The sequence below is a fragment of the Pyrus communis genome, chromosome 13 (genome assembly GCF_041283825.1).
Source record: "Pyrus communis isolate YQ-2024b chromosome 13, ASM4128382v1, whole genome shotgun sequence".
In the NCBI taxonomy this organism is placed as follows: Eukaryota; Viridiplantae; Streptophyta; class Magnoliopsida; order Rosales; family Rosaceae; genus Pyrus; species Pyrus communis.
This window is the reverse complement of record NC_142577.1, coordinates 24,262,862-24,284,153: the sequence shown is the minus strand read 5'-3', so window position 1 is coordinate 24,284,153 and position 21,292 is coordinate 24,262,862. Positions and strand designations below refer to the sequence as shown.

The window sequence follows — 21,292 nt, the reverse complement described above, 5'->3', positions numbered from 1 at the left end:
TTACTGGGTTTGATATTTTTTTGTTGGTTTGGTAGGGATCGGGTCAGGTTTTGTTTTGTCGGGTATTTTTTTCAGTCCTACTGATAGGGACTCGAGAAAAAAGACAGATAAAAGGAAGAAAAAGGGAAAAGATAAAGGCTAAAACATTTGATTTTTCATTTTATACTTTCCCAAATGATGAAAGTTGGTTCTTATACAACCGTGGAGAAAGGAGTGTACATGATTGGAACACATCTCCACTCTCTACCCAGTTGGATGATGCCAACATTAACAACTGAAAAGACAATAATACCATAAAGATAATAGCCTAGTTACAATATAGTCCAGAGTCCTAACGATCCTCCCCCCTAAGAAGAAGCTTGTCCTCAAGCGTTATAGTCTAGGAAACGGTCCAAGATGACATCGGCATCTTCCCAAGTAGCGTCATGTTCTGGTAGACCCAACCATTTGATAAGCCAGCAAGTTACCGCCTTGTTTCCGTGTTTGATCATTCCACGTTGCAGGATGCTTTTAAGAGTCTATATGACAAACCCGGTATCAGAGATTGGCAGGAGCACAGTAGAAGAGACCACATGAGAGCCGAGCTTGGGTTTGAGAAGGGAGACATGGAACGTTGGGTAGATGCGGGAGGAAGGAAGCAGATCCAAAGTATAAGCAACCTTGCCTACACGAGCCAGGACATTGTAGGGTTCATAGAATTGAGATGCCAGTTTACGACAGTTGTTGTGACTTACTGAAGATTGGCGATATGGTTGTACGCGGAGGAAGACCCAATCACCAACCTGAAATTCTCGCTTAGAATGTTTCTTATTGGCATAAAGACACATTCGAGCTTGGGCAAATTGCAGGTTCTCGCACAGGTGGCGGATGAGAGCATCACGGTCACGCAAGATGGTATCCACAAGGTGAACTGGAGATGAACCCGGTAAGTAGGACGTGACACGCGAGGGTGGGTGACCATAGACAACTTCGAATAGGGTCATTTGGATGGCCAAATGGAAGGTGGTATTATACCACCATTCAGCCTACGGTAACCAGTCAACCCTGGATTTTGGTTTGTCATCCACAAAGCTGTGAAGGTAATGTTCCAAGGTTCGATTCAACACATTTGTTTGGCTGTCGAACTAAAGGTGATAGGTAGAGCTGCGACATAACTGTGAATCGTGCAACTTGAAGAAGGATTCCCAGAAATGACTGATAAATATTGGATTGCGGTCGCTGACAATTGTGGCTGGAATACCATGGAGACGAAATACCTCTTGAAGGAAGACATCAGCAACCTTGGCAACAAAATAAGGATGTTTGATGGGTATAAAATGGGCATACTTAGAGAGCCGGTCCACGATCGTAAAAATGGCTTACGACCCTAAGTAGAGGGAAAACCTTCGATAAAATCCATAGCAATATCAGTCCAAGTTTGTATGCTGTCAAGTATCACAACTAGCAACAAAGGACTTAACGTCTTTCTTTAGACCAAGCTAATGGAAATTACGAAGTATCCTCTTGTAAGTGCGAATAAAGCTCGAGTGCCCTGCTCTTGGGGAATAATGGAATTCCTCCAAAATACAGCATCGCCAAGGTAAGGAAGCAGCCACAAAAATACCATATTTATAGTATAAGAGATCACCTTAAAGAGAAAAATGTGCAAGAGCTGACTGGTGGTTTTGTAGTGCCTGGAAAATAGCAACAGCTTCGGGGTTGTGGGCATACTCGGCTTGGATCTCGAAGATGCTGTCAAAGATAGGTTGGGAGATGCCCATCAACGCCAAGCATTCATGCTGTTAGGACAAGGCATCAGCGGCCATATTTGTAGAACCCGAAAGGTATTCCAAGGTGTAATTGTAACCCAACAATTTAAGAAGCCATTTCTATTAAGTTGGTGTTGTGATTTGCTGATTGAAGAAGTGTTTCAATGTTTGATGGCCTGTGAGTATTGTCAAAGGGTGCCCGAGTTAGTAGAGACATCATTTTTGGACCGCAAAGACTATCGCCATCATCTCCTTATCGTAGACCAACAAGGTTTTATGTTTCTCTACCAAGGACTTGCTCAAAAAAAACGATAGAATGGTGGTCCTGCGAAACCACTGCCCTAATGTCCGCGTCGAAAACATCGCATTCCACGGTGAAGGGCTTAGAGAAGTCCGAAAGAGCGAGGATTGGGGTAGACGACATAACATGTTGAGAGTTGTGAAGACGTGTTTTGTTATCGGTGTTCATTTAAAATTGTCCTTCTTGAGAAGGTCCATTAAAGGACGAGCAATAAGGCCAAAATTATGCACAAATTTCCAGTAATAGTTGGTTAACCCAAGGAACCCACGCAAGCCTTTTAGTGTACGGGGAGGAGGCTAATCCAGGATGCATTGCACCTTGTGAGAATCGATGGCAATGCCGACCGCCGAAATGATATGGCTGAGGTAAGCTACAGTAAGTTGGCCAAAAGAGCACTTGGCGGCTTTGAGCTTCAGGTCGTGTTCCCTCAGAACCTCAAATACAGAGGTTAAATGTTGCAGGTGCGATGGTAAATCTAGACTAAACATGAGAATGCCATCGAAAAGGACCCTTTTTTTTTTTCGCGCTTTCTTTTGTCTTTTTCTCTGTATAATTTGAAATTGTGAATTCTGTGTTTTTCCACATCCAATTTCTAAATTTTTTTTTCATCCGTTCAAAGAACTTCTCCGCGCTACTTAGCCAATCAAGAAAGTCCTCAGGATGCAATCGTCCATGGAAATCGAGAACGTCTGCTTTGATCCCAGGATCTTCGCATTTTGAAATCATGATCCTAAAAGAGTCCTAGTCGCCATAATCAGAGATTTAGATATAGTTCCGAATGATCAAGACAAACTTTCGCAAAAATGGCTTGAAGATGGAATTCATTAGGGCTTAGAATGTAGAAGGAGCATTGCAGAGGCCGAAAGGCATGACCAAGAAATTGAAGTGCCCATCATGTGTGCGGAAAACTGTTTTGGGGATGTCTTGTACATGCATACGGATATGATAGAATCCTAACCGGAGATCGAGTTTGAAGAAAACCTTAGCGTGACGAAGTTCATTGACCAGCTCGGCAATGATGGGCACGGGAAAGGGGAACTTAATAGTCACCAGATTTAGACCCCGGTAGTCCACACAAAAACGCCAAGTTTTGTCGGCCTTGTAAACCAATAAGGCAGGGGACGAAAAAGGACTTGAGTGAGTAATGGTAAGGACGAACATTCACTGGTAGAGTACTCGGCAACAAGGTGATTCGGTGGTCAATTTCACGACGGAGTGGAAGGCTCGTAGGAGTAACAAACAGATCCGAGTAGCTATCCAATAGAAAGGTAAGTGTCATTGGGGTGGGTTGAACCTCCAAACGATAGTTGGTCCCATTAATTTGGAATTCCATAACCTTGTCTTTGAAGTGCCAACCGATGTATCCCAAAGTCTCTAACCATTCAGCTTCGAGGACGAGATCACACTCGACGATGGAGAGGAGACGCACATCTGAAGTAAACTTGTAACCCTGTAAATTGACCGAGACATTGTATGCAATCCCTTTGGTATAGCAGAGACGGCCATTAGCGACAACTATTGGTTCAATACATGAGCTGTTAATACGGAGATCGAGGCGAGTTGCAAGTGAGGGGTTGAGGAAATTAAGGTCAGCACAAGAGTCAACAAAAACCTGAATAGGTAGAGTATCTACGTGATCCACAAGGTGCATAGCACGGCCTCGCGTGCGTTTGGGAGAGGCCAAAGCGTTGAGGGTGATGGGTTCAATATTTTCCCCAGAGGCTTATCTGGAATTGGTTGTGTATCTTCGGAAAATGTATTGGAGGCTGCCTCAAAGACGGACGTCGCATCCAAAAGTAACAAGTAGGGTGTGGCACATGTGTGACCTGGAAAGTATTTCTCAGGGCAGTAGAGACACTGGCCTCGTTAACAGCGTTCACGGATTTCCACCGGAGATAGGCGCAGAGGTGGCCAAGCCGGCAAGGAGGAAGATGGTCTGGTGGGTGAAGCAGACGCTGTCGATGATGGTGCAGGAAACGTTGGAGAGGCGAAGAGAGTAGAGGCGAAATATGCTACGACGCTGTTACTGCTTGTTGTCATAAATACGAGTGAGCTCTATGGTGCGGGGATTGGGCTAATACATCATCTTGTAAGTCCAACTTAAGCCCGCCAAGGAAAACCCCTAAAAGTTAGGCATCGGTCCAACCTTGGGCTCAGCAAGACAAACGAATGAAATCGTTAACATAAGCCTCAAGAAAGGCTTTTTGGGACACATGAGAGAATGACATATTAAAGTCTAATTGATCATCGGGCCTAAACCGTTGTAAGAGACATTTTGTAAATGTGGCCCATAAGCCCGACCCAACTTGTTGTTTATACCAATCGAACATAAAGCCGCATCACCAGTGAAATGGAGGCCCGCGATCGTGACCTGGTTGAGGGGATCGACACCATGATAGTCCAAATACTCTTCTGCAAGTGCTAACCAGTTGTACGGGTTGTCGCTGCAGAATCAGATGAGCTCGATTTTCATGAATTTGGGACCATGGGAGGGGGTCGAGGCACCAGAAAAGATTGGGTGTTGCTAGTGGTTGGGAAAATATGTAGGAGGAGGATGTCAAAGGGTAGTAGTGGACATCAAAAACTGAGGTGACGCTTGCGGGTATTCGGTCATGGGGGATAAGGTGTAAGGAATATATGGGGATTTGGAGTAATGAGAACCCTATGTATGTGGAGGTACAACAGCAGGGGGTGGGGCAGCGGGGTGGGCGCCGAGCCAATCGGAATTTGGAGAGAACCAATTGGGATCTGGGAGACCTGGGTAAGTGGCGACGGTTAGCGGAACAACCAGAGCTCCTCCATCAAGTGGGACTGGACAAGGCTGATATTGGACAACAAGGCCTAGATGTCCGTCAAGTGGGACTGGAACGTCTCTTGGCGAGTGGCCAACATTGACACCGAGTCATGAAACCCATTAAGCTGTTCAAGTATTTGGTGTTGCTGATACTCCAGCTCGAGATTGGCCTTCGTGACGTCGGCAACAACCACGGAGGCTTTGCTCTTGCCCATAGAAGACAACACCTGGATGCTAATACCAAATGATAAGGACTCGAGGAAGAAGACAGATAGAAGGAAGAAAAGGGGAAAAGATAAAGACTAAAACATTTGATTTTTCATTTCATACTTTTTCAAATGGTGAAAGTTGGTTCTTATACAACCCTAGAGAAAGGATTGTACATGATTGGAACACATCTCCACTCTCTACCCCATTGGATGATGCCAACATTAACTGAAAAGACAATAATACCATAAAGATAATAGCCTAGTTACAATATAGTCCACAGTCCTAACACCTACTCAAGTTATTTTAGTTTTATTTTGAATGGAATTTAAGGGCGAATATGAGTGTGGTTCCATTTTATAGTCATAGCTTTAAATCGAAGTTCTTTTACACCTACAGGTTTGGTGGGTTTCTTCTTGATTTATAGTCAATATGTAGAGGTAAAAGAACTTTCATTTAAAGCTATGAGTGTGGTCAAAATAACATTTTACGTAAACATGTACAACCCTTGGCCCGCCATTGTTCCCATTTTCAGGTTTTCCAGTTCCCACAACCAGTTGAAGGGCGTTTCGAAGGCAAACGTTGGTGGCCTGGCCTTATGAAAGGTACCGGCAGCCTGGCGCACGGAGCCATGAGGCATGGCGAGGACATTGTGATTGCGGTTGGGCGCCGAGAACTCGACTGGTGGAAATCAGTTTTGTTTTTTCATTTGTTATTAAAAGAGAACAATAGACGGTGTTTTCGATGTATATACATCTTAACTTGAATTGTTTCCTACTGCTCTAAAGAACGGTAATGGCTGCTCATGAAATATATAGTATGTCTTTCTCAGCAAGGGATCCATCGCTAAGTTCCGTGACCACCGGAAAAAAAAAGGCCCGGTCAAGCAAGTTTATCATCGTGGGTTCCTTCCATTTGACGTACAAGTCACAACAACCACCAGTATATAAGAAAATCCACAAATATAAAGCAATATCCCAACAACGAACCAAATTTGCAAAAAATTGTCAAATTATTGATGCAATAACAAAGATAGAGTAGCTAGCACCAAAGTAACACACACAGCCCTTGAATTTGCATCCATGCCCAATCCCCAGATTCTCGTCTGTAGTAAACCAAAGCAAGGCCGAGTTTCTGGAAGACAATGACATATTGTTACAAGTAGCCTGATTATCAAAAGGTACTCAAAACACACAACTCAGAACTCACAATTTTTCAACATAAAACTTCATTAGTGTAGTAATCAAGAGGCAAAGAAAAATCAAATATAGCAGTAAGATCAGATAGGCAATGCAAACAAACACCATTGAAGGAACTAACCTTCACAAACGACAAGTTACACGGGTGAAAAAATAGTTATCTTAGGTGGAGTTAACTGAATTGGTTTGGGTGATAGCCAAACTCATACGGCGCCTTGAACTGATGAAGATCCTGAAAGTGGTTGCTGACATTACTGTGTGAGTGGGAGACATGTGCTTGGGTATCGAGGGATGGATGCTGACTTTGCCAGTACTCTGAAGAGACCGGCACACCTTGAGTCATTGCATGCATCCCCTGTTGAGGCAAGTTGTTATGATAGCTTTGGTTGGTATCAAATGGAACAGGTTTCGACTCGCCTGAAACCCAAGGACTTGTTGACAGAAGAGAGAGAGCACGATGAATATCCCGTGTTGCATCCAGGTTGAAGGAAATCATAGATTCTTCAGCACCTGCAAACATAACAAAATAAAACTTACACCACCTTTTAACATATATGAAAATCGATGAACTACGAGATGTGATACTATTTAAATCCAAACAAAAACATTGAGGTTCAAGAATATTTCAAAAAGTGAAGACAAAAAATGATTGATTATGAATCATAAGGCAGTAGTGTGAAGTAAAACAGACCTTGGTTGAGAACCTCAGCCGCAGTGTTCTCAGATGGTGACAGCCTACTGGAATCCTGATAAAGCATGGTTATCGAGCCTGGAGTTTCATTGTTGGCAAAATTTAGCTGCCTGGCATTGCCTCCTGCTTTTGCAGGATTTGGAAAATAATCTTTCGTTTGTGCGAACTTGAGATTGCACGAGCCATCCCATGTTAAATTTGAAGCATGCTTTGTGTAAACATATGGACCTTGGTCAAAAGCAAGGCTCATCTGTTGCCTGTCATCTGCATTGGAGCGAAAAGCCAGCTCAACGTTAATGGATAAGTAACAGGACAGTACAAATATGATTAAGTACTTAACATTAGCATTAATCTAAAAGCATGCCAGAGGACCAATATTGCAGTTGGCTTATTTCTCAGGGATAGATAACTACTGGCTTTTGCATTGGAACGCAGAGGATCTTCAAAAGTAAATCTCGAAAAAATGCATGAGATGAACTATTAGATGAGTGAATTAACACGGGTTGGCTTGTTTGCATCCCTGACAAGTCTAAAACAGAAACAGAATCGCACCGTTTAAACTAAGATTTAAACAAACATCCTTGGTCTATATCACGATTTGAAGTATGTTGGTAAGTGGCACGAATTTGAGCATGAGTTCAAAACCTGTAATGAACAGTGATGAAGACAGCCTCGCTGGGTGTCTCGCTACTTCTGTCTGTGGCTTGCGGCGCCTTGCATTGTGATCAGAAAGTCGCCTGCGACAGCTTCGCTTGTTTTCATCAAATTCAGAAAGGCCGTGGAACCTTTAAGAGTACAAAGGATTTATTCATATGAAGATCGACTTCAGAAAAAACTCAAGCTCATTCTGATTAAACCTTTAAAAGAAACAAAACAACATCATAATTCAGAAAACAAGTCATCTCTAACAAGCTTTACCTGCTACACTGCTGGCAAAACCGGCGTTCCACACCATCTACAACAACCTTCGGAGATTTGGAATGATTTGCACAAATCCTATGTTTGCGATGGTAATCTTTGACTGATGAAAGATCAAGATTGCAGCCTTCAACTTGGCAGTGTGATGCAAACGCACTCTGAGCAGGGGACTTATACCTCTTTGTCCTTGTCGGTATTGATGTGGAAATAACAGAAAGAGAAGAGGTCTCATGATTATTTCCTGCACAAACGTCTTCGAAGTACATCCGCTTACCAAGCTTTAGACTGAGCAAGGGCTCGCCAGAGCCAGCCGAAACCTCATGAGTTGGAGAAGATCCAAGGGCCTCAGCTTCAGCTGAATCCTTTTTATCAAAGAAATCCTTTGGGAAACCTTCAGAAGACTCAAAGTTGAAATTGGATTTCTTACTTTCCCCGACCGAAGAATTGACAGAAGCTGATTTCGAACACTTTGATGAACCATCTCCAAAATCAGAGCCGGAAACACCACTACCCCCATCACCCCCAGTCGAATACAAAGATTCAGAGTTCAATCCTCGTTCCCTTTCAATGCCCCAGTCTGCTGGTTGTAATTTCTTAGGATTTTCAGTAACTTTTGCACCATACATGAAAAGGTTCTCCAAATCCCATGGTGAAGGAGGTTTTTCATTCCACTCCATCATCAGCACCGAATTCATAAAACTACTTCAAAATCGTGACTTCAGATAACGCAAAAGCAACCAGCCACCAGATGCTGCAAACATATAATACCACACACAAGATTATATGAAAGCACATATGTTGCAAAGTAAATGGGAGGATCAACACGATGCTATGTCAAATTGTCAATTAACTAATCGTAAACACTGTCCACAAACAAGAAAGCAAACACAGTAAATCTTTTTTGCAGATCAAAGAACATTGTGGAATTGCTTGAGCTTAGATCTGCACAAATACAAAAAGCTCAAACAATGCAGACCAAACAATTAAATACACAAGCAAAAGAAGCATCTCACCGCAGAGAAACCGTGTCCCAACCCCTGTAAATCGTTTTCACAGCTATAACTAGTATTTCTAAATCACTGTCCTTCCTCTAAAGCTAATAAATTGATGTCAGATTTTTAAGACACACAGATGCAATAGTCCCCATCTACTCCATTTGACCGAAAAGACACGACTCCGATTACATAAATCCAAAACCCTACCTACTGTATTCCACACATCCGAGTCATTTCTTCTCAGTCAAGTAGTTTTAACAGTCCCCAACAATTCACAAACTTACAACCAAACCTGAACCCCCAGTAAGTTTGTCAACTGCTCCCCATTCCCCTGCAAATATTTTGAGGTGAAATTTAGGCTAACCCGGATTTTTACTCTCGGACCCAAGATGAAATTTACCACCTTTATACATGAACATTACCTCTCTCTCTCTCTCTCCAATTATTTCTAATAATTTTGTTTTTCTTCTTTTAACTTGTTACCGTCACCTTTACACACATACCCTGTACTTTCCAGACCTTTTAGCTCCAATAATTCATATATTCAATACAGTCGAAATCTCATAAAGTCGGCCATTCAATAACCCCCACCTACTACCCCCTATCAAGCATCAATCAACATTTACACTTCACCTCCATTGCTCTGCAATTCATACATTCCTCCAAAAAATAAAAATAAAAATAAAACCCCCTCAAAGCCTCTTGTAATGGTCTCGTAGCTCAGTTGCTTAAGGCTTGGTTTAGTATTGAGGTGATTCTGAAAAAGGTTGGTATCAAAAAAAGTTGGGAGCTATTTTTGTATTCGGTAAACATTCAGCTTCACCTTTTTTTCACAGTTTTGGATGAAAAAATGACTTTTTTTCACATCTGTTTTACATAAAAGTTTACCAAACACTATAATACTGTTTTTTTTCAAAAGCACTTTTACAAAAAAGTTTACCAAACACTTTGCTGCTTTATTTCCCAGCTGCTTATTCTCACAGCACAGCACAAGCAGCTTTTTTTCAAAATGTTTTAAAATCAATACCAAACCAGCCTAAGAGCATTCTCCATTGCATACGAGGTCTCGGAATTTGAATCCTCCTCCCCTAATATCAATTGTATAAAAAAATATAAAAAGTAAAATCTCAAAGCCTCTTCCTTTCTAGTCACCAAGAAATTGTCACCAGTCAACAAGCGTATTCACACATCAAATTGAGCAACTTAATATCTTAATCAAATGGGTTTTTAATCCCAAAAAGAAAGATTACTTCTTTTTGCTTTTCCTAAATTTTGCTTTACTAAATACCCAATAATTTTTTTATTTTAATTATACAAAATCTGGAACCAGACCCCCAAAGAAATTGCTTTTAGCCTTTTATGCATATACCAACGAAGCTCAATAATTTTCCAGTACAATATATGGTAAAAATATAAAATAAAATTTCAGTTCCCACTAATTTAAATACATTACAGGAAGAAAGAAAGAAATAAATAAAAATCTAAAACTAATTTTCCAAAATTAGAAATTCCAGCAGCTTCGATCGCCATAATTGCTCTCTTGTTTCCCCAAAAACAGATACCAATCTAATATCGGCACAATCACGGCCGCAGCGACTCGTCGTTTCCCAAAACTTCCAAAATATAACATACAGCATACATATTGATTCCATATAGCAGAAAGATAAAAATTAAAAAAAAAAACCCAACTTTTATACCATGAACTGCTACGAGTACAGAGGGAAAAGGAGAAAAGTGGAAAATTGGAAAATGATTGCGAGCTGAGGTTGTAAATAGTAAAACTTACATGGTGATTTGGGGAAGGTTGCAGAGGAGCTTTTGAGGTATTAAAGAAAGAAAAGCATTTTCTGGCAGTAATCCCCCCTTTCCTTTCCTAAAGTTTCAATCTTTGGTGGTAAGAATTGACCAGTGAGCGAGAGGAGAGCGGAGAGAGAAAGAGAGAGGAGCGAGAGACATCAAACTTTTCCTTTGCTTTTGGGTCTTTGGCAGCTTTGTCTTTTATTCCCTTTTTCTTCTTACTTTCACTCAGTAAACCCAACAGGGAAAAAGCGTCCGAAAAAGAAAAGAAAAATAATTGGAGAAAGACTGTCCGGTTCGTCCGGTTCACCGGTCCAACCGAATGGTCACCGACTTTTTTATCTTTTTCTTGTATATATCGGAGAAGAAATGTTCGAAAACAAACCTCAGATGTAGAGTTAACGTTTTTAATCATCTTATTTAGGTTTGTGGGCTTCTTAAATTTGATTCCCACAAATATGAGAATGATGTATATTTTGTGTCCCAGTGAGTTCAATATTTAGTGGTTCATTATGATTTGTTGTAGTTAAATTAACATTTGGTTAGTAAAAAGTATTGACGCATGATTAAAAGAGCAACTCAGATAGATGAACTCCAACGTAAATAGTATTTTTTACCGTGAATATTGTTGCTTGGTGTTTTCAAAGCCTGTTTGAAAGAATAACGAGACGAATCAAACTTGTTGCTTATTTACACATAATGTACAATGGATTTCAATTGTTAAAACGATTAGTGGGTCAAAAACTACTTTTAATTATTTTGGGTATTTTTGTACTTTTATCTTTTTATTTCCTTTTGATGTTAGAGTGTCATGGATGTCACATTCCATTCCGGATCTCCACCACATTCTGGGCTCAACTCCACCGTAGCACGATATTGTCCACTTTGGACCTCGACCATGCCCTCATGGTTTTGTTTCTGGGAATTCAGACGAGAACTTCTCAATGGGTCACCCATCTTGGGATGCTCTCGCCCAAACTCGATTAACTTCGGAGTTCCAATGGAACCTGAAGCCATTGAGCTCCTAAAAAGCCCCGTACTAGGTAGAGATGGGAATATACATATAAGGCATAGAGGATCCACTCTCATGGGCAATGTGGGATCTAACAATCCACCCCCCTTAGGAGCCCGACGTCCTCGTCGGCACACTTCCGCCCAGGAATTGGCTCTGATACCAAATTGTCACATCTCGGCCCGAGCCCCCACCACATCCCGGGCTCAACTCTACCATAGCACAATATTGTCCGCTTTGGGCCCCTACCACACCCTCACAATTTTGTTTCTGGGAACTCACACAAGAACTTCGCAGTGGGTCACGCATCCTGGAAATGCTCTTGCTCGAACTCACTTACCTTCGGAGTTCCGATGGAACCTGAAGCCAATGAGCTCCCAAAAAATCTCGTACTAGGTAGAGATGTGAATATATATATAAGGCATAGAGGATCCACTCCCCTAACTATGTGGGATCTAACAATGGAACCTTTTAAACAACTTCACTTTCAAAGTTGTCTATCGGCTATCTTTTCTTTTTATTATTAATTACTGCAGTTTTTCTCAATTATTTGGTGTTTCATGAAGTTGACTATTAGTCTGTTATGGTCAATGCAAACTTTTATTATTGGTACTATTTTTTTTTTTAACAAATGATATTATCTATACGAAGGAGGAGATGACGGATCTAGTCTTACAATAAGCTCACAATAATGTAGTCAAAATTTACCTTTGACGATAATCGAACCTAAGACCTCTCACTTACCAAGGAAGAAAAATATCACTATACCGTAGTACTAAGTAACTATTATTGGTACTAATAAAATGGTAAAGAAACTAAAACTTACCATCCCATTCCCAAATTCCCATACATGTTTCCAAGGTTGGAGTGTGGTCATATAATAATCTACCACAAAAGACGTTAACAATGTCATGTGGAGTGCTCTTGATTTGGGAATTTTGGTTAGATTAAATAAACTAAGGATTGTGTCTTGTATTAACAACTTGAACTAATTTACAAAACGATTGCGAAAATTAAAAAAAAAAATTCTAAGGGTCCTCACGTTGAGAGATTTTCTAATGAGTCTAGAACACGAAACAGTACGCCGCATATTATTATATAAATAGAGGAATTTTTTTTTTCCAAATACACTGTAAAATCTCTACCTAGGTTAGGATTTGGGATAATCATAATTAATAATTTAAATTAAGATACATAAAATCAAAAGGGGATGTGATTAAAGTAAGAATAATTTATTGGTTGGACAAAAGAGAGTGATGAGAGTTGGGTTTATTTTTGTTGGACAGAGATCTTAGTTAGATCTCACCCCATCAAATCTTAAGAATTTCCGGATCCTTAGAACTTGGTGGGGGAGATCCAGCTGAAATCTCTGTCCGTTTTTTTTTTTTTGCCCAAATATTTGTTTTAACTTTAAGTAATGATGGGATATAATTAACTAATTTTGCCTAAACCAACTTGTGTGTAATGAACAATAAGTTCGTGTGGATTGAGGTTGGCAAATGGAAACAATTAGTTAACTAATCCGATAAATTAATTAAATCGAATTTCAAGATCTCATGCTGAGAAGGGAACGCGTGGGCACGTTCACTGCTGTTCATTGCTACCACTTGGTGGTGTTCATCGTTTTCAAAATCTCAAGTTACCCGAAGAAATGGGTGAATCACATGATAGTGATTAAGAAAGTTTAAATATTTCTGTAAATATTTTTTGTTTCTAAAAAGATGGACATTCGTGACGAAACCACGAGAATCTCTTTTTAAAACAAAAGGAACATAAGGAGATATGGGATGTGCGATGGCCACTTTCATTCTTAGCAAAAACACTTTGATACTTTCCATGAGAAAACTATTTCTCGTAGTGATATATTTTGTTTTGATATTGTGTTGAATTTAATGAATAGCGATAGGCGAAAACAAATCCATAGAAAATTTGTCGTTATCAAAAGAAAAAAGGGCTTACTTTCCAAAGTTGACTAGTCTGAAGAAATGTATAGACGAACTATTATACACTATATAGCGCCACATGTCATAATTTTTACTTCTGTTTTAATGATTGTTTTATCTATTAATAATGTACACTAAGTATAAATTCATCGTCCACCTTATCAAGAATTTATCATTAGTGAAATATATTCCCCCATCTACTATGTGTGAGTGATTGACTATTTTTTGACACGATTGGACTATATTGCACTGATTGATACGAATTTCGATTCTAGTCTCGCTTGAATCACATAGTTAATCATACCACATGACAATATTTTAATATCATACAATCAAGATTTTAAAAGACGCTAGACATTATGCGCTAGTAGGATGGCGGGTTGGGACCTAGCACTTAAGTGTCTAAGCGGGGCCTAGACAGATTTAAGTTAATTTATTATATATCATATATAAATAAGTGTCTATTTATACTTAAAAAGATACATAATTGTATTGAGATACATAAATTGCAAAATAAGATAACCTATAAATTATAAAGTATTAAAATATATTGAGAACATGAGGAACAAACATGTAATGAGTGTTTATTCGAGTACTCAACAAGTCTCTTACATTTTATTGAAAAAATAAAATGCAAAATGAAAGCTATCAATTTTCTGTATAAGTGAGAGTCGCGACTGAAGTGGGTCTAGATAGGCTAAGCGTCATTTCTCAATTTTCAAACACCTGTAGATTAAGTCGGACGATAGCCAACAATGTAGCACTTAGACGAGGATGTTTAAAACAATGCATGCAATTTACAATATAATTAGAGAATTGTTATTGACAGTCCAAAAATCTCATTCTCTACTCCAAACTTTCTATATTTGAAAAGAAAAATACACTTGTAAGGAGTGTTGAATGAGATTTTTAGAGTGTCAATACCAATTCTCTATAATTATAAGCTTTTACTAAATTATTTCTACTTATATATCAGATTTATAAATTTAAAAGAAATGACTCTGGGTAAGAGAGTTGCCAAGATGTGTTGATTTTCAAGGGAACTTTTTTTGGGTATGGACATATGTGTGATCCTGCATCAAGGTACGTGTGCAGGTGCAGACCAAGTGGAACCTCACCGCCCCCGGCCTCGCCCTTGCCCTCGACTAGTCGACTTGTTCCATGGCCTGGTCCCGCGCATCACTCGTGTCTGGTCCATTCACCAACAGTACGGCCTTGTCTCTTAAATTCTTCTTGTTAAGCTGTAAAATCAGATAAACCTAACCAAACCCTCCTAGTATCCTACCCACCAAAACAAAATATGGTGGTACGTCTTGTGAATTATTTAACGTATTGTAATATAGATAAAAGGTAAACGACATTTTAATTAATCGTTTTAAACCAGATATATATAATCGTAATAGAGCTTAGTTTGCTAATCACATCTCAACAACAATCAACCTAGTTGGTCATGATAGATTAGGCCCGTTAATGTCCGTGTGTATTGGCTTTGGCCCTGTTATGGTAGTTTAAACCATGACATTAGTTAAGGCAGTGGAGCTTGGATGCCTTGATCTTTTCTATCATGCTCTCCTTGATAAGCCTCCTCATGATCTTCCCAGAGGGCGATTTTGGAATTGTGTCCACAAAGTGCACCACTCTCACTTTCTTGTATTGTGCAACGTTTGAGGCCACGTAGTTGATTATCTCTTCCTCGCTCTCTTTTGCACCAGCTGCGATCACAACACTTGCTGCCGGAATCTCCCCTGCCTCCTCGTCCGGCAGCCTGCAAAAAAGTGCCGATAACATAAGCAGACAGCATTGTCAATAACTAAGCATATCGATGTGTTATTGACACATTGTGGTTGCAAAAGTCCATCATTTAACAAAGGATGGGCGTCATGCATAGGAAATTTCTAACAATGAATATGAATAAGAACAACAGAAGTTTTTGTTTCGGTTTATGGAAATAAACTTACGGGACTACTGCTACATCTTCAACCGAGGGATGACTGAGAAGAATGGCCTCAAGTTCAGCAGGAGCCACCTTCAAATGTCGCACACATAATTAGTCAAGCAAACGCTTTGCAACGTTGATTAATTAGTCTAGTTAATCTATTAATTATAAGTCGTCCGTCTTACTTGGAAACCTTTGTACTTGATTAATTCCTTGATCCGGTCAACGATAAAGACGTTGTCATCATCATCTATGTAGCCAATATCTCCGGTGTGGAGCCATCCATCTTTGTCGATAGTCCGGGCAGTGTCCTCTTCGTTGTTAAAGTAACCTGAAAATCAAGTTACAGTTGTGACATGAAATCTATTGACATTATTCAGCTGGCTTTTTTTTATCGCGAATAGTCTTTGAACTGAAATAACGAGTTTGGAACCATACAGATGCTATTCCCGATAAAAAAAAAAAGCCATCTTCAGTTTGATGCAAATCAATCCTAAAGCTCTATGCTTTACCTTGCATTACACATTGACTCAACACGCAAAGTTCACCGGGTGTGTTTCTCGGTAGGGAACGACCGGTGTCGGGGTCAATGAATTTGACTAGCAAATTCGGTAGGATAAACCCTACTGAGTTTTTCTTTGCTACAAGACCTGGTCCTGCATGAGTGAGTGTGATGCAGCTATGCTCAGTCAATCCGTATGCCTGCAAGTTTAAAAATTATTAATCAGCACAAACACACAATATTTTATTACAATTTTTAGCTACAAACGTAGGGTTTTGTCACAATGTGTCACCTCTTGGACTTGGACGCCGGGGAACTTGTTTTCGAAAGCGTTGAGGACTTCGGGTGCAAGAGGAGCTGCTGCAGTCATAATTGCCTGGAGTTTGAGCTTGCTGAGATCAAATTCATCAACAATTGGACTCTTAACTAAGTTCAAAATGATTGGCGGCACAATGGGCGCATAGGTGACCTCATGTGAGATCAATGCGTTAAGAAATGTTCGAAGTTCGTATCTTCCCATCACCACAACTTTTCCCTTGTTTCGGAGCGTGGCACAACATATTCCAGTGATCCCGTAGATGTGGAAGAATGGAATTAGGCCTAGCACAGTGACTTTACCAATCATTTCCGGCGTTACTCCAAAGAGCGTGGAGCTGAGGTTCGCAACTAGGTTTCGGTGAGTCAGCATTACACCCTTAGACAATCCTGTTGTGCCTGATGAGAAGGGAAGGGCACATAGATCAGTCTGCTTCGGCTCCTCCTTATCAATTCTGTTTCCCGCACGGTCTGCTGCTTCAAGTAGGTGTTCCCAGTTCATGGCACCTTCAATAACTTCTTCTCCAAGCAAAATTACCGGTACCCCAAAAGCTTTTACCTGATCATCTCAAATTCTCAACTTAAAAGGCTTAGATTTTTATGTGATCCTAAATGCCTGCATTATTCAAAATAAAAGAATTAGTGTGCTTTACCTTTTCATAGGTTGCACCATTTGTTACAATTATCTTGGCATCGGCAACGTCAACCTGCTTCTTAATTTCGGATGCGTGCCCTGACGGATTTGCACCCGAAAACACACCACCAGCAGCCATTATTCCCAAGGCAACAATGGCATACTCTGCCACATTTGGGAGAACAACCACCACCACTTGCCCCTTTCTAAGGCCCAGAGACCTTAAGGCTTTAGCAAACCTCCTTGTGTCTCTAACCACCTCGCCGTACGTAATTTTCTTTCCAGTCACAGCCTCCACGAACGCGACATTTCCAGCGTATAATTCTGCATTTTGGAGCACAAATTCTGGCAATGTGATGTTATCAGGTACTCGGACAGATGGGGACCGGCTTCGGAAAATATGTTCATCCTCTTGGGCTGAGTTCTGCATAAAAGTTCCCATGATGAATATGTGAAGGGAGCTAATGGAAGCCAAGGGGAGGTTGAAACGAGTGAAGGTATGAGATTTACCATTGGATTAGTGAATTTAAAGGAAAATTAAGATGGGATTAGTGAGTTAAATAAGGAGATGTTGTTAGAAAACAAGTGAGGGTGAGATTTTCCATGGTCTTTTGGTTGGTAAGAACTTGTTAAATCATGTTTCTGTCACAAGCTATTTGCAACTTTGCAAGCCGTTCAACTTGAAGGGCAATGCTGTTGGCATGTGGAAAAAAAAATTATCACCCCCTTTGCTTGTTATGCATATTCCATATTTCGAGAGTTTTCTTATAGAACACGGCAAATTAAATTATCTTCGCGAAAATCGAATTTGATCGGAATTGTGAGATCCCACATTGCTCGGGTAGAGGAGGTGATGTGCTTTATATGTATATGCCCACCTCCCTATAGTAAGACGCGTTTTGGGTGGAAACCCAAGAACAAATCCACGAGGGAGTGGCCCAAAGTGGACAATATCTTACTATGCGGATTGGGATGTGACGATTTGGTATCAGAGCCACTCCCCTGCAGGAAGTGTGCCGACGAGGGCGTCGGACCCCTAAGGTGGGTGGGATTCCACATCGCCCGGGAGAGAGGAGGTGATGTGCCTTATATGTACATGCCACCTCCCTATAGTAAGACGCATTTTGGGTGGAAACCCAAGAACAAATCCATGAGGGCGTGGCCCAAAGCGGACAAGACAATTTGGTATCAGAGCCACTCCCCAGCCGGAAGTGTGCCGACGAGGACGTCGGGCCCCTAAGGTAGGTGGGATCCCACATCGTCTGGGGAAGAGGAGGTGATGTGCCTTATATGTACATGTCCACCTCCCTATAGTAAGACGCATTTTGGATGGAAACCCAAGAACAAATCCATGAGGGCGTGGCCCAAAGCGGACAATATCTTACTATGCGGACTAGGATGTGACAGGAATGCAATTAGAGTAACTGTACATTACATCATTAATGACTTCGGATTTGGTTTGAGCATAATTAGGCAAACATTTAATGACGTTCCGATTTTAGATCAACTTAATTAGGATATGGTCGTTGTAGCCACTACAATACGATTGTTGTAGGCTTCCATTAGGTTTTCTGTGACATATAGCAACATACCGTCTCTCTAGCTTTGTAGCAATGGAATCAGGTACACCTTCGTCGTAATTCGATGTTTATTGTTTATGCGTTGGACCATGGAATCAGTATAAGTCAACCGTTGGAGTTATCACAACCAAAGCGACATCGTCCGAGATTCAAATAAAACATAAAAAAATCACGTAAAATCTCGTTGTATATCATTAGGAAGAGTAACATATAATTGTCAACGTCTAATTTTCTTTTTATATTTGGTCTTTGATTTTTCTGAAGTTTGGATAGAGTAAAAAATCAGGCCGCTGAGCTAGCTATTATATATATATAACCGGCCTAGTATAGCTATTTTTCTGCTCAGTTGTCATCTGAATTTTTTTCTGTGGCTGATGGATTCTGCAGCAAACATTACAGTGTTTACATCTGGGGACTTGAAAGCATGCACCAATGATTTTCACCAGAAAAACCTGATTGGATTTACCCAGTTCGGTAAATTATATCGAGGACGGATTAGGCAAGGATTTACTGGAACAGATCAAGTTCGAGATGTTACAGTAAAAATATGGGATGAAAAATCAGCAGGCTGCAGTAAACTCATGCATGATGAGTTTCTGGTGGTTAAGGTAAGTTGTGAAAGTTTAAAGCTTTTTGGTTTTGGGGGGTTTACCAATTGATGATTTGGTTTTTACTGCAGGAAGAAGTCGAATTTTTGACACATCCCACTTTAAATGGTCATCCAAACTTGGTGAAATTGATTGCTTACTGCTGTGAAAAAGAAGTGAAAGGTGTTGTTTATGACCTCAATCCATGGGACACACTGCATAATTTGACTGACAAGGGTAAGTTCAGTTTATGATTTGAACCTTCAATTTCTTGTGGGTTACCAAGTAGCTTATATGATATGATCAAAAACGTTGCTGATTGTGTTTAACATAGGCGCTTTCCGCTCATATAGGGAACACTTCTGCTCGTAATCGTTTTCCGCTCTAATTGCTTAAATTTATACGCAGATTATCTCAACTGGGTTCAGAGGGTGAATGTGCTTGTGCAATTAGCAGGCCTGCTTGAATTTCTACACAACAAGGAGAAGCCATATTTGGTGCTAAATACGAATGCATCTCATATAATTCTGGATCGGGTTTGGACCTCAGACCTATCTTTTTCTCTGTTTCAAATCTGCATTGAAATTAATAAATATCTTCACGACTTTTGGTGTCTTTTAGGATTGCAAGCCAAAATTATTTGATTTTGGACTCATTAGTGGAGGAATCAATGGTGAAATGACTACACCAAAAAAGCAGATACCAATGTCCATCGGCTTTGTTGACCCATTTTTTGCTGCTAAAGGTTCTTTTCAAAACTATAAAAATCATCCGTACATGATTGTTCGATTCTTATAATTTTGTATTTATATGTATCAGTAACACGTTGAATTTTTTTTCATTGGAATATCATCTACTAAATATTAGTGATGATTTATCTCACACCATATCGACAGTCTGTTATTTAATAAAAAAAAAAGGGACTTTCAATGGAGAGAAGAACCATTCAAAACTGATGAAAAACAAAAAGCGTTTCATTTTTCAGGTGGTAGGTATTGGCATACGAGCTGTGATGTGTACTCATTCGGTGTGATTCTCTTGGGCCTGATAGCCAAGAGAGGGTTTGAGCCAGAGAGTGTGGAAGAACCCCATTTGGGCCTGGACAATTTAGTCCAGTACTGGGCCAAGAAGGAATATAAGCCCAATTGCTCACTTGTCCACAGAAGCTTACAGGAAGACTGGAGTTATGTTATTGAAGATGGTACGGCAATTACAGAGCTGGGGATGCGTTGTGTTGAATTTTTCCCGACAAACCGTCCGACAATGAAGAACGTTGTTGAAAGTCTTGAAGGTTTAATGCTTTTACAACGGTTTGGTGATGCTAGACCTAACAAAAGGGAGAAGACAGTTCATGGCATGTAGGCATTAGGCAACCAATGCAGGATGCAGATGACAGTATGTAGCAATTAGGTTGTAACCTCCTTTTCCTTCTCGTTTTTCTTCATTCAATTTGGATATAGTATGATGTAGTTGAGTTCAAAATAATATTATATTATGAGTAATGCTATGATTTTATTAGTGGCGCGTTTAGGAATTGAGGTTTTTGATATAGGCGCCTTAATTTCGAATTTTTTGAATCAAACATCTACAGCTTTTAAAATTTTGATCAAACTTTTTTCTAATAAGTTTTTATTAAAAATTATGACTTTTATTATATTTAATTTACCCATTAATTCACAAATCTTCTAGAACCACAACAAACATCTTAACTTATCACAATTCGTTTGAAATTTTTTTTTTTTTAACTCAAATAATTTTTTTATTTGAATTCTAAAAATACTCAAACATCGTTTTAACATACAATTATGAGATACTAACAGGATCTTCTCTGGATCATTTTGATGAGGATCCTGGGAATCCATGAATCGTGTTCGTTCATCGTACATCATGCAACTAGTTTTTATGAAGTACTATTTGTGTTTAATTTTAAATAAAAATATTTAAAATGATTTCTAACCGCACGATGTATGATGAACGGACATGATTCACGGATCCTCGGAATTCTCATCGTGCAGTCAGTTTTTGTGAAGTACTATATGTGTTCTTCGTACATCATGCGGTCAGTTTTTGTCAAGTTATTGGTACATGTTGTGTTATTCGTATTTTAATTGTAAAAGAACTCTTATTTTTTTA

The 21,292-nt window shown here is 39.9% G+C and overlaps 4 protein-coding genes across 7 annotated transcripts; 1 reads left to right on the top strand and 3 right to left on the bottom strand.

The window, feature by feature from the left end:
* Positions 1-518: 518 nt before the first annotated feature.
* Positions 519-983, bottom strand: LOC148691982 (uncharacterized). The gene has a single exon (XM_088683464.1). It carries the CDS (start codon positions 981-983, stop codon positions 519-521), a length of 465 nt encoding a protein of 154 aa, XP_088539590.1.
* A 4,994-nt stretch (positions 984-5,977) lies between these two features.
* On the bottom strand, positions 5,978-10,889 carry LOC137737437 (squamosa promoter-binding-like protein 2). 4 transcript variants are annotated; one of them, XM_068476905.2, is made up of 6 exons: positions 10,640-10,889; positions 7,859-8,609; positions 7,586-7,725; positions 6,941-7,204; positions 6,371-6,759; positions 5,978-6,184 (listed from the first exon to the last, which is right to left on the bottom strand). In XM_068476905.2, exons 2-5 carry the CDS (start codon positions 8,551-8,553, stop codon positions 6,422-6,424), a joined length of 1,437 nt encoding a protein of 478 aa, XP_068333006.1. In that variant the 5' UTR covers positions 8,554-8,609; positions 10,640-10,889; the 3' UTR covers positions 5,978-6,184; positions 6,371-6,421. The 4 variants fall into 4 exon arrangements, with proteins under 4 accessions (XP_068333006.1, XP_068333004.1, XP_068333007.1 ...); XM_068476903.2 differs by lacking the exon at positions 10,640-10,889 and adding an exon at positions 8,872-9,319; XM_068476906.2 differs by lacking the exon at positions 10,640-10,889 and adding an exon at positions 9,061-9,233.
* A 4,036-nt stretch (positions 10,890-14,925) lies between these two features.
* On the bottom strand, positions 14,926-17,520 carry LOC137736553 (4-coumarate--CoA ligase-like 1). The gene is made up of 6 exons (XM_068475808.2): positions 17,012-17,520; positions 16,336-16,917; positions 16,054-16,243; positions 15,727-15,872; positions 15,564-15,631; positions 14,926-15,370 (listed from the first exon to the last, which is right to left on the bottom strand). The coding sequence occupies exons 1-6, from the start codon at positions 17,432-17,434 to the stop codon at positions 15,127-15,129; spliced, it is 1,653 nt and encodes a 550-aa protein (XP_068331909.1). The 5' UTR covers positions 17,435-17,520; the 3' UTR covers positions 14,926-15,126.
* A 1,321-nt stretch (positions 17,521-18,841) lies between these two features.
* On the top strand, positions 18,842-20,661 carry LOC137736500 (EPD1-interacting receptor-like cytoplasmic serine/threonine-protein kinase). Its single transcript, XM_088683263.1, has 5 exons — positions 18,842-19,180; positions 19,252-19,396; positions 19,568-19,695; positions 19,781-19,904; positions 20,145-20,661. The coding sequence occupies exons 1-5, from the start codon at positions 18,947-18,949 to the stop codon at positions 20,519-20,521; spliced, it is 1,008 nt and encodes a 335-aa protein (XP_088539389.1). The 5' UTR covers positions 18,842-18,946; the 3' UTR covers positions 20,522-20,661.
* Positions 20,662-21,292: the final 631 nt, after the last annotated feature.